The sequence below is a fragment of the Drosophila arizonae genome, chromosome 3, assembly GCF_054131065.1.
Source record: "Drosophila arizonae isolate 15081-1271.41 chromosome 3, UAZ_ARI_1.0, whole genome shotgun sequence".
Lineage (NCBI taxonomy): Eukaryota > Metazoa > Arthropoda > Insecta > Diptera > Drosophilidae > Drosophila > Drosophila arizonae.
In genome coordinates, this window is record NC_142923.1 from 18811281 (window position 1) to 18824528 (window position 13248).

The following is a 13248-nucleotide window of genomic DNA, read 5'->3' on the forward strand; positions in this document are numbered from 1 at the left end:
TTGTTTACAGGGTCTCTTTAGTCGAGCATATCCCAAAAATTTAGTCTGGAAGATATTTATAATTTTTTAAAAATATTTTATAAATTTTTAACTTTACTTCCCTTAGCTTAAAAATAGACTAGTGTAATACAAAATTTGCTTATTGTTGAATTTTATAAATAAATAAATATATTAACTATTTACTTTTAGGGTAGCAAGTTGTCCTGAATATATAAGAAATCACTCTTGGTAATGGTACTACAGTTATTTGATTGATTCTCGTGTTAATATATATAGTTTGTAGATTATTACAGGGTATCTAATATAATATAATAAATATGTTTTCACAAGAGAAACAAGAAATACAAAACAGAGTATGCTGAGCAAACTAACAAAGGTCAGCTATCTATAGAGCAAAGAAACTGTTTAAGTACATGCATACAATATAAATGTATACATACATAAAAAAGAGTTGAGATTAAAGTAAAATTTGTATTGGAGGGCAAGTGATAGTACTGTCGCTTATTTAAACGGAATATTTGAACTGAACTGAGCGAGCACAAATGAAATTGTTGCGCTCGGAAAATCCATTAATTTCAATATTTAATGCATTCATCTAAGTCCCCAAAAGCAAATCACGACACGACAAGAAAACAAATCGTTAAACATTAAAAACTCGACTCGCTGTCGCTGCTGCGAATTACGGATTCTGCGATGCGAAAGCGAATGCGGATGCGGATGCGGATACTGCGTATCCGAATGCGGATGCGCACTGCTGTGAATCGCAAATCCTTTACAAAGCTGTGCAACATTTTCTTACAATTTTAGTGGCAACGCTTTTAATTAGCTCGCTTCAGCTATCGCTGGCATAGTCGCAGCAATCCTCCGCCAACGCCGTCGCCCCCGCCCCCTCAGGCAACAGTCAGTGGCGAAACGCCTTAAAAGGATTTATGCAAACGCATCAGCTGTGGGGAAATTATTCCAAAAGCCACTCTCTGCGATTCCCTGCGACTGCTCTGGCGATTCATTATGCGTACTTACTATTTACCACTAGAATCGCAGTCCTGGATTCCGATAGTCAAAATCGTGCTATGCCATAAGCTCAGCCATCAATCTAAAAAGCTTAAGAGCAAGTGTCTTCGGTTACGCCAATAATTTAGTTCTGTTTACTACAAATGCTCCTTATATATATGTATATATGTGAAGCAGCTTGTATGTAGGCAAGAGAGAAAGAGATAGACATATTTGACTTCACACTCTATAATCTATTAGAAATAAATTTGTTCCGATGGGCATATTGAACTATGATGAAAATCATATTTGTTTTTATTTATTTATTTTTTTGTTTTTTTTTTTCATTTCTGTAATATCTGTGCCAATTGAAAAATATATCAAACGGACATATATGTATGTTACGGTATGTCTTTATATATAGAATTAATTAATTTTTTTTTTTATTATAATTTTCTGTAATATATGTGTATTTCTATACACTTAAAAAAAATGGTATACATATATATACGAGAACTTTTAAATTGATATTTTTGCACCTTCGCTAATCCCATTGAGTATAATCTATAAACTGCTCTCAGCTAAATATGTTTAAGTTTGTGGAACGTATGACTGAAAAAGGTTTTGACAACTCTGTCGCCTGCTCAATAATCGCAGCTGCTTTAAAGTATGCTATAAAATTATGTGTATGCCATTTAAGCACTTTAAATGTGACCTATAAAATATATTAAAATATATACTATATATTTATATATTTATATATATATACTTATGTTTATATTATATTACAATATATATTATATATTATTTATATATACTTTTGAATATTATATGTTTTAAGCATCTACGACAAAAATATAATAAGTGCTTTGGTTTCTCTACGTGCTCCACTATATTCCCAGCAACAAATCATTAAAAATAGGATTTCAGGATAGTTTTGTGAAAGCTAATGTAACAGTCAGAAGGAGGCGTGGCTATTAAATATAATGCATATGTATTGTTTACGAACTGAGTATATATACTTTTGTTTTCGTTTTACAAAGCAATATACAATTTTATTGGTTCTTATCAACAATTTAATTGTTTCCGAATTCCGTTGGGTCTTTCATTGCCAGCGTCACTTCCATTACTTCAAGGGGCGCTTGATAAGCTCAGACTTATGTATATTTATACATATGTATAACACATTTTATATACACTTTTATATATTCTGTATATACAAAATTAATTTGAAAAAATCATTTTTGGTGGTTTTCCCATTGTTTGTGTTTATTTTGCGATTGTTTCGACGCCAATCTCTCACGATTGTCGTGTATAAAAAGGCGCGTTGTTCAATGCTGTACAGTTAGAACATTTTTGGCGGTGCTGAAGTAAAATCGACAAACTTTTAAAATGAAATTATTCGTAAGTATTCAAGAGCACAAAATTTACTCAAAAACGAATGACTTATGTTTTTTACTTTCAAAGATCGTATTCTTTGCCCTGATCGTGGCTGTTTTGGCCGCTCCCCATGGCGGTGGACTTGGTCAACCTGGTTATGGACCAGGTGGATTCGGTCAACCAGGGTTCGGACCAGGTGGACTCGGTCAACCAGGATTCGGAGCAGGTCACCAAGGCTTCGGACCAGGAGGTCACGGTCAGCAGGGCTTCGGACCAGGAGCTCACGGTCACCAAGGCTTCGGACCAGGAGGTCACGGTCAGCAGGGCTTCGGACGCGGTGGACACGGCAGCTTACACAATCAACATGGTTTCGGCGGTGGACACAATCAACATGGCATCGGCGGTGGACACAATCCTCACGGTCGTTATTAAGCATTCAAATTCAATAAAGATATAAGCCATACGGCCTAAAACTTACTGAATGCTACAATAAATATTTCTTGTTACTGTTAGGGAGAAAAACCATTAAAGTATATTGATATAATCATTTTGCTTTTGCTAAAAACTGCTGACAGCTTTTAGCTGTCCTTGACGGTGTTGATCCCTAAGAAGCTATGTAAAATTCACATTTAAATGTGTTTTTGGCAATGAATAAGGAAAATGTCAGTGAAGCAGTTCAACATTACCGTAGGATGAGCATATGAATATATATCTCATTATTTATTTCGTCTTGAAGCGCCAGCCTTAAGCATGCTATGCTCTAATCAAATTAGATACTTCTCAATTCTTAATTCTTATCAATGGCTAGACTTTGTCAGTATTTCTGAAAAAAAATAAACATGATAGTTCTGAAATATATATTAATCATTCTTTTAGTAGAATGAGTTAAAATAATTTAAATTAAATTAATTTTTTTTCTCAGTCCTCACAAATTGAGTGAGGTGTGGTCCTAATTTTATGTATATAAATGTGTTGTTAAAGTACTATACCTGATTGTACCTTTTCTACACTAAATAAAACAAATTAAAAAATAAAAAAATTAAATAAAATAAAATTTTAATTATGGCAATAAGAATGACTTCGAAAACGAATTCACATTGAAATATATATAAATAAAATATGTAAAACTATATAAAATGATGTAATTAAAATATTAAATAAAGAAGCCACATTGATATAGCATCAAGTACAGTCGAGCCCCAATAATAATGTGTTTTTTCGATTTATACAGAAATTAAAAATTAATTGTCGAGAATGCATTTTTTCGACGGAATAGAATATTTCTCAATTTAACGCGATTTTTTATTTAGAAGGGAACAAATTATTGCGTCTCGATCGTATCATTTATATAGAATATGTTATATAAAGAAATAATTACATTTATAATACAAATATGATACAACTTGCAAATGTAAAAGTTTAAGAAGTTCTCCTCGATGCATTTATCTGTGTATTGATCTACTTTTTGCTTTTATATAATGCGGGGCATAAATACGGATTCCTTGTTTATTATATTTATTATATTGATTATGCTTTTTATTTACATTAGTTTTCTAATTTATTACTGTTTTCGGTTTCTTCGACCTTGCCTGAATTTTATATGCATGCTTATCAGTGCTCTATACCCTAAACATATTAGAGTGGGCATGTAAGGTATTATGGCTTTGCACCATCTCATGTCAGTCTAACCGAATTTATAGTCTTGCATATTAATTGATTAATTAACAGCTACTTTGCATATCATATCACTTACACTTTGAGTAGAAAAGTTTTGTATATTATGTCAAGTTCAGTTCGAATTGGGGGGCTTTTTCTTATATTTGCTGATTCATCTAATCAATTTGGTTGTTTTCGTCGCTTAGTTTTAAGAGACGCTCGTGATAAGCTCCAGACTGTATGTGTGTACATATTAGTAAAAAAAAAAAGCAATGTACATTAAATGTACATTAAATATATAGTATATATAGAAATAAATTTGTTTTTTCCGTTCTTTGTTTTTGTTCCGCAAATGTTTTGATGCCAATCTCTCCCGATTGCCGGGTATAAAAGCCCCTTCGCTTGATGCATTCCAAGTAGAACTTTTTTGGAAGCGCTGCATCAAATTCAACAAATTTTCAAAATGAAGTTATTCGTAAGTTCTCATAAAGATTCTTGGACTGTGTTCAAAAACTTATGAATTTTATTATTTCCTTTGGAAGATCATATTCTTAGCACTGATCGTGGCTGTTCTGGCCGTACCCCAGCGTGGTGGTCAACAGGGATTCGGCCAAGGTGGTCGCGGTCAACAGGGATTCGGACCAGGTGATCGCGGTCAACAAGGCTTCGGCCAAGGTGGTCGCGGTCAACAAGGATTTGGACCAGGTGATCGCGGTAAACAAGGATTCGGCCAAGGCGGACACGGTCAACAAGGATTCGGCCAAGGCGGACACGGTCAACAAGGATTTGGCCAAGGTGGTCGCGGTCAACAAGGATTCGGACCAGGTGATCGTGGTCAACAAGTATTCGGCCAAGGCGGACGCGGTCAACAAGGCGGACAACATGGACGCCCTGGCTATTAAGATCAACAAAGTTAATAAACCTTATTGACTAAAATTTACAAACATCGGAATATGTCTAACTTGTTGTAGGGAATCATACTCATACTGGGTAGCCAGATGTTACATCTCTCTTAGCGTTCTCAACAGCTTCACTGATATGCAATATGTTAGTCTGCTCGTTAATTACGGGTGGACTCCTAGACAACACTATCTCTGCATAGCTGATCCTGGAATGTGTCAATGCCAACTTAGATTAACATATGTGACACGCATGGCATTTAAATATTGAAGAATGGGAAAGGGCCAAGCTAATCCACTTTTATGGTGTGCAATCTTCAATTTTCCAAAAAGCCGAAATGGAAACACAGGTCAAAATACGCATAAGGGCATTCCAGCATATATGAGGGCATATGTTCAGTGTAGATAAGTCGACCCGCATAAATATAGATAAGTGCGTTTTCCTTTGGGTTACAGTTCAGTTGCTCAGGTATAAGTTATGTAGTATGTAAATGACTACAGTGGGTTCGGCAGTTGAGATTTTTGACTTAAAAGACGCAGACAGTGCGCTCTAGAGTTCATTGTTGGCAGAGTCGCCGTCATGAAACTGTTGGTCAGTATAATATTTTCGTGTAGTATATAGATTATATTGCTAACAAAAGTTATATTTCAATTATATTTGAATATAGATAATATTATTTTCGTTACTTGCTGTTTTCGCCACTTCACTGGCAGCGCCGCAATATGGTGGACGCCGTGGTGGTGGAGGCAATCGAGGTGGATACCACAAACCGCAACAAAACTACCATCACAACCCACATCACAGTCCATATCACCACAACTCACATCATAATCAGAAACATCATGCACATCATCGCCGCTTTTAATTGCCGCGTGGCTTCGCCTACATTGTGGACAATCTTCAATGCTCAATAAACGGTATTAATAAAAAACATTCAGTTCTGTTTTAATAAAAATCTGCCTGTTGTTCGTTCGTTGAGCAGCCGAAGCTAGTTTCATTGCTGACTGGCGGCTTTGCTTGCATGTACACTTATTTGTGCATATGTATATATATCTCACTCGATCGCCCTGGCATTTACATTTGCACATATCTATGTACATCTCACTCTATCACACTCGCATTTCATTTGTGTGTGTGTGTGTCTTAAGCGATATTCGGCTGCGTTCATATTTGCGCTGCTCGCACTCGCACAGAGAGTGTAACGTGTTGTTATTGTTGCGCTCTCGATTTTTGTTTTGCTTTGTCTTCCCATTTACTATGCTGCCTTAAATTATTTTTGGTTTCTTTGGCAACAATGTAAAGGAGTGCAGGTACAGTGGTCAGTGGAAGCAACAGTGAATAAGACAGGAGAGGAAGAAAGAGAAAGAGTGTGCGTTCCGCTGGGTAAATTCGTTTTATTTGAATTCTAACTGCACAAACGAGACTCATATTACGAGTATGTGCATGTGTTTGCTCTTGAGCACTTTGTTGGCATCTGCTGACCCTAAACGCAACTCTAAACTCAATGGTTTATTTCAATCCGCAGGCAATAAAACCTCGCGCTCTTTATGTGTGTTTTGCGATGGAAATAAAAAACCGTACTAATTACTGAAAGGTTCGCAGCCACATGAGCATTAAAGGATTACCAGAAAGAAACTTATTTGTATACTTTATGGAAGTTTAATTGTTTTTGCAAATGGTACGAGATGATTACAAGAAAGTAAACGACTCCCAACACATTTTGGCTCTTGGTGGGGAGTAGCGAGCAGTCGATTACAGTATATTTTCCCACATCAGCTTTATCCTTGGGCGCAGGGAGGTAGTGGCTCGTCGGGCCACGTCCAGCAAGGCGGATCTGCACGCGGTTTAGCGCTAGCGCCGACTAGCAGCAGTGATAACAGCAGCAACTGCGATAGAAGAAGAGAGAGAGAGTGAGTGATAGAACTTAAGAAAACGAATAAGATGGTGAGAGCACAAACGCATGAGCTTATATAAATATGTATGTATGTTCTCATATACTTACACAGTACTTGAAATTCATTCTCACTGATGCTGCAAGCTTCTCGGATGCTCTGCAAGTTATTTTCACCCAATGCTCAGCTCAATCTTGTCAACTAACAAATATTTAGATAATAAGCTTGAATCACAACACAAAATACATTATACAAAAAGAATGTGTACTATTTGTAAAGCTCAACTGAACTTTACAACATTTGTTGAGATTAAACATTCCAAAAGTGTGTCCTAATAATACAAAATCAACTGCGAGTGCGCAGCACATACAAATGAATACAAATATTTCGATTTACTTATGAGCTCAATAGAGTATTATAGATGCTTCAATAGCCGATCGCTTGACGTTCAAAAAGCGATTTGTTGGGCAAGGTAAATAAAATATTCTGATAGGATGTACTTTAGTGGGTCAAGTATGTCGTATTGTATGAAATCTCTGCTCTGGTCTCTCTCAGATTTCACGGTCGCAGACCCCAATTTTATTTCTTATATTAATTTATTATTTGTGTTTATTTATTTATTTATTTTTTTTTTCTATTTAATAATTTTATTTTATACATTTTTTTTATGTGTGTCTGTACTGCGCAATTTGTAAATGTCATTCTTATCTGACCCAATAATCCGACATGTTAATTGCAATTGCATTTGTAATATATATTTCCTGCACGATTCCTGTTACCGTTTGCTATCATTTGAATTCCATTGGCTAACTGAAAAAAAGTCTATGTGGAATGTGAATGTGGTAGCTGTGGAGTATTCCCCTAAGAATATAGCAACAATTCAGTTTCATTTTTATTGACAGTGAAGCGAAGTCTAATATTAATTAGATACGACATATGTGGTTCGTGCCCCTAGGAGAAACCCTTTTGTAACTAACTCGCGCTCTCAATTTTTGCTATGCAGCTTGACGAGCTGTTTGATGGAACAATAAATTCAAATTCGTATTTATTGAGCTTTCTATATTTCTTATCAGCTGTTTATTTTCGTTTTTATAAAACTAGAAATAATTATATATTATTTATAAATTTTTATATACGCAACTAAACAATTCGAGAATTTTCTATAATTGAAGACAGCTTTCCATCTTAACGTATATCAGAAAGAGATAAATAAATAACAATAAAAAAAAAAAAAGCAAACCGTTATCATTTATTATTTTTGCTGTGTTTGGTGCTCTGAAAGGCAAGGGAAACCGGAAATTTATTTGTGCGGCAGTTGCAAGTGGTAAATAAAAGAGCAGCAACTGCTTAAGTGCCAGTTACGGGCATATCCCCAATGGCTATTTTGCAACCTTTGCCCTTTGGCACTGGCTGGCTTGCATCGCCGTTGCCTTGGCTTAAAAACGCAGCCAAGTGCAAAGGCCACCTGGCAGCATCTCCAGTTGGCCAAATTGTTGTTGCTATTGTTCTTGCCGGCATATCTCTGGGCTTCCGGTTCGTCACGCGCACACACACACACACACACCCACACACCCACACACGTACACACTGACACGCCCACTTGCCACAAATTTCGGCTGTGGGCGGGCAGGCAATGTGCAGCCATTGAGCGCAAATGTGCCAAATAATGACTTGCAGGCGAGTGCAATTTATATGATAAGCAACAAAAATAAATTGCAGGCAATTCATTTTACTTAAATGCAGCAGCAACAGCAACAACAGCAGTCGACAATGAGCTGCTGCTGCGTTGGCAACTTTAACACACACGTACATACACACACACACACACTTCCACACATATACAGTTCAGGTAACTCGTTGTATATCATTTGAACATTTTGTGCTTGTCTGGCAGCTATGTTGATTTACTTGGGAGTTGCCTAATGAAGCCCGAGCGATATGACAAAATGCAAATGGCAAAAGATTTGAAAATTTATTGAGCCGATTTACGGGCGTTTTACGGCTTATTTCCCAAGTACTGCATACTTTTGCGCTGCACATTTTATTCTACGAAAATGCAAACATTTTGCTTTTGCCTTGCTTTTCAATTGAATTTCTAAATCGATTCGATGAATTGGCAAATATTAACTGTGTTTGCATTGATCTAATAATAATGATGATAACTGTGAAAAGGCTAATGATGACAATTATGAATTATAATGCTAATCATAAGGATATAACGATTGACATTATTCAAGATTCGATAATGATGAAGAAGTATTTTATGAATTAAATATAATTAATTCAATATATAATTTTTAATTTCGATGATATTAATTATGTTGCTGATAATAAAAAGATTCTATATATTTGATATGATATATAATAATATGAAGTAGACAAAAATTGAGCAATACCAATCACAAATAATAATCAATATGTTTTCTAATAATCACAATGATAATGATGAAGATTATGGTAATAGTCATGATACGCGTAATAACTAATGAATGATAAAATAGCTAGACAATGGTAATTATAACAGAGAAATAACCAAATACAAAATTACTTTCCTCCTATTGCCAATTATAGTGGGAAAGAATCGAGCAAACAATCTCTAAAAACTTCTGTATATAGTTCAGGCAATTCAATAGGCGAATCAAAGCCAAACGACAGTTTGACTCCTCTTTTTGGCCGTCGTTCGAGAAGGCAATGCAGTTGCATAGCTAACAGTTTATTGCTCTTATGTCCTCTCTGCATCTGCATGCGTTTGGGGCTGCTCGAATTGCGGGGCTGCTTTCCGTAGCAGGCTCGTGTTGCTAATGAGCCGACAGTGTTGGCCAATTGAGCATGTCCGGAGCTGCAAGCGAAATTAATGTGAAAATTGAGGCCCTAATGCGACGATTCTCGGACTTTTGCTTGGCAGAGCGACAAGCGTAGAAAGGTGTAAAAGAGGCATGACCTGACCCAACAGGGCGCGTTTGTCGAGACTACTCCAACAGCCACAACATTCTCATGCATAGCTCTAACAGCTACAGCATATCCAGTTGTCCATATTCCGTATTCATATGCAAAATTAATGCCATAACTCTGGCAGGTCTCTCGAGCGACAACTGCAGACTGCATCAAAACGAAGTCTCCAGCAGCATTCAGAGGGCAGCGAAAATAAAAAAGAAAGCCCTCCAGAGCTAAGTAGAAGCTGAGTTACACTTTTGCTTTGCAGAGCGAACTAAATATATTGAAATAGAAAGCAAATACTTTCCTCTGCAGCAGATCAATCATTGAATTTATATTAAAGGAATAGTAATACAGTAAATATCAATGTAATGTATTTAAAGAAATTAGCTTTATCTTCATTTATGTTCGGATTCCTAGATCTAGTAAAAAGCCCCAAGAGTACTAATATTATAGACCTCATTTTGACTGCATCGAATAAGTATGATCTGAGACATTTAGCTACTAGAAACAATTTCAGAACATTCCTGAAACATCAAGTGAAATTTCAATGTATCTCCTGTTATACTCCCGCTGTCAACTTGATTGTCAAGCTGTGCATACCCACTTCAGTGCCCTGACACAAAAGAGCAACAGCATCCGTTGACCCGACAGCTACAGGCCATAGCCATGCCCCTGCCTGGTGCCACTCCCATTGTCCCGGCACCTCCTGCGCATCGTCCAACTCCTTTGGAGTGTCCTTCATTGTTGAAAGCTGAACCTTGGGAGCAATCAGTGGATTATACGCTGCTTTACAAGAGACGTGGTGCTGGCATTTGGCCGTCACTGTACTTGATTTTTTCACTCTCTTCCCATCTCTCCCTCTCTCACTCTCTCGCTCACTCACTGGCTGTTACTCTTTCATGCATTTGTATGGCTCTGGTAAGAGAGGGAGAGAGAAAGAGAGAGAGAGAGAGAGAGAGACGGTTCGCGTTGTGTGCAACACTTTTATGCATTCATTGTTCGTTAAGGGATTTGCATGTGTGTGTGTGTTTTTGTTAAAACATAAATTTAACTGCAAGCGCTTGGAGCGTGTGACAAGGCCACAGGAATTCAAAACAAAAGTTGCAACAAATACCAAACACGCCATAAAGACAACAACAGCAACAAGAACGTGCTGCAGCCACCAACACATAGACATAAATTGCAAGCCGGTCATTTGCTCTCTCGCTCTTGCTGCGCCGCTCCCACTCACTCACTCCCCTCTTCCCGTTGCGTACCTCGTCGACCCTCTGTGGCGAAAAGAATGACAGGAAACCGGATGTGAGTGCATGCCTTTTGTGCATGCAACGAATTATTCAGTTGACATACAGGATGTGTGCTTTGTTGCTGTTGTTGTTGTTGTTGTTGTTGTTGTTGTTGTTGTTATTATTGTAGTTGCTGCTGGCTGCCTGGTCGCAGACCCACCTTTGCCGCCCCGCCTTCCCTCTGACCACTTCAAGGACAGCTTCGCCAGCTCCTAGTACTTTGTTAATTTCATAAAATGCATAGCCTACGCAAAACTAAAGAATTTTCTTTTTTACTCAAGTTTTTATTTAATTTAATGTATATACAAACATTTTTTGTATTATTATTATTGATTCGATAAGTTGGCCACTAACTGATTGACTATTTTTGTTTTCGATACATCTGTCATAATTCCAGCACAATCCAAACTCTTGAACGTGACACTAAGAATTTCCTACCAATGGATCTACTCTCACACTACTACTCTTCTCTCACTCGCACTCATTGTCATGCTTAGGCCCGATACATAGAAACAGAACGAGAATCGCTTTCGAATTCTGTTCAATTTTGTCGTGATTGCCTCCCACTGTTGCAATAGTATTAGTGAGAGAGCTGGTTTATTCGTGTGAGTTTGCGCTTTAGTTGCAGCGCTTTTAATTTCTTATGCCTGCCAGCACACAGTCCAAGAGCGAGAAAGAGATAAAGCTAGCTGCTAGCTAGTGAGAGCGAGAGGGAATGCTTATGATTTTAACGGACTTAACGAACTTACCTACGAATGGGCAGCACTAAGAAGCTAATAGTAAGCACTGAGTAAACGTATTATTAAATAAGACGCAATTGTTATATATTATAACATTAATATGCTCTAATAAATATTCTATCATAGAGCATTATAGAGTCGAGGCTACCTATTCTGCTGCTTAGATTGTTATTACCAATGCCTCATTCTATGGTGGTGTACTTTATGATTATTGTTATTACACTCATGTAGGTATTTCATACGAACAAACACACCCACGAATTTTAAAGGCAATTTTTCAATTTTATGTAGGCAACTCATAAATAAAAGCTGGTCGAGTTTTTCGAATGTAATCAAAAAGTGCGTGCTAACTAAATTGTTATTGCTTTCAAATGTCACGTATCATTATCATAATTTTTTCGCTTGACATTTTTAAGTAGCTGCCATAAATGTTTATAACTTTTACACATGCCCACACACCCGCATACAGGCACATATACTTTCTATTAACCCTGCATTGCCTACGGCCTTGTGCGGCCTCTTTGCGTTATTGGACCCCAGGGAGACACCGAAGGGAGGCGAACGAGGATCTCCCCAACAAACACACTCGCATACACGTAGACACCTTGCCTTTCATGTTCATAATTTATGGCTGCATTTGCCAACTGCCTTTTATTATTGTTGTTGACGAGTGCGATAACGCCAAAAAGAAACCTGCTCGTTGCGGGAAGATTGGGGTCGCTTTTTGCTTGATATGGAGAAGAAGTCCTAAACGATGTCAAAAATGCTTTTCGTTAACTTGCAATTATCATGGAAACATTTTAAATAACCATCTGCTGAAAGCCTACAAGGGCGTATAGTCAAAAAGAAAAATCGATACCCATAACAAAAATTGTGAGAAATTTAGCGTCAACATTTAATGAATTTCTAAGTACAAATTTTAAAATCTTTGAAGCATTTGGCATCAATAGGCACTTTAAGAGATATATAATATTCTGATATGATTTACCTACGTATTTTTAAGGATTTTTTTTTTTTTATTTAATATTATTGAATACTTAAAGAAGCCGATTGCTTACAGAAGCAAAATGGAATCACTCCAATTATCATAACTTAAACACACTTGCTATGCTTTCGCACTTACTTACGTCAATTACAATTAATAAGTATCAAAATCACGTATACGACACGTTAACACACTCGATATGCATTATACTTAAGACGAATCGCCCTTTTATACAGATGTTGCAAATAATATACAATTTGTTCCACTTCATACCGATAACTCAGTTTTATAACTCAAATTAACAATTAATGCCTCTAATTCGCTGTATTAAAGTGAAATCTCTGAAATGGATAAATTGTATTTAACACCATTGTTCCGGTATTAAAGGGAAATATCCATTTGAAGTGGAGCAAATTATCTGTATATCTGTATCTGTATCTGTATCTGTATCTGTATCTGTATCTGTATCTGTATCTGTATCTGTA

The 13248-nt window shown here is 36.8% G+C and overlaps 2 protein-coding genes and 1 long non-coding RNA gene across 3 annotated transcripts; 2 read left to right on the forward strand and 1 right to left on the reverse strand.

The window, feature by feature from the left end:
• The first annotated feature begins 2236 nt into the window (after window positions 1-2236).
• Window positions 2237-2864, forward strand: LOC149269819 (uncharacterized). Its single transcript, XM_089463780.1, has 2 exons — window positions 2237-2394; window positions 2458-2864. Exons 1-2 carry the CDS (start codon window positions 2383-2385, stop codon window positions 2800-2802), a joined length of 357 nt encoding a protein of 118 aa, XP_089319906.1. The 5' UTR covers window positions 2237-2382; the 3' UTR covers window positions 2803-2864.
• LOC149269820 (uncharacterized) lies at window positions 2587-13089 on the reverse strand. Its single transcript, XR_016268991.1, has 3 exons — window positions 12906-13089; window positions 3057-3193; window positions 2587-2876 (listed from the first exon to the last, which is right to left on the reverse strand). It is a non-coding gene; the product is annotated as an uncharacterized LOC149269820 (long non-coding RNA).
• LOC108612066 (uncharacterized) lies at window positions 4345-4970 on the forward strand. The gene is made up of 2 exons (XM_018004958.2): window positions 4345-4501; window positions 4569-4970. Exons 1-2 carry the CDS (start codon window positions 4490-4492, stop codon window positions 4926-4928), a joined length of 372 nt encoding a protein of 123 aa, XP_017860447.1. The 5' UTR covers window positions 4345-4489; the 3' UTR covers window positions 4929-4970.
• Window positions 13090-13248: the final 159 nt, after the last annotated feature.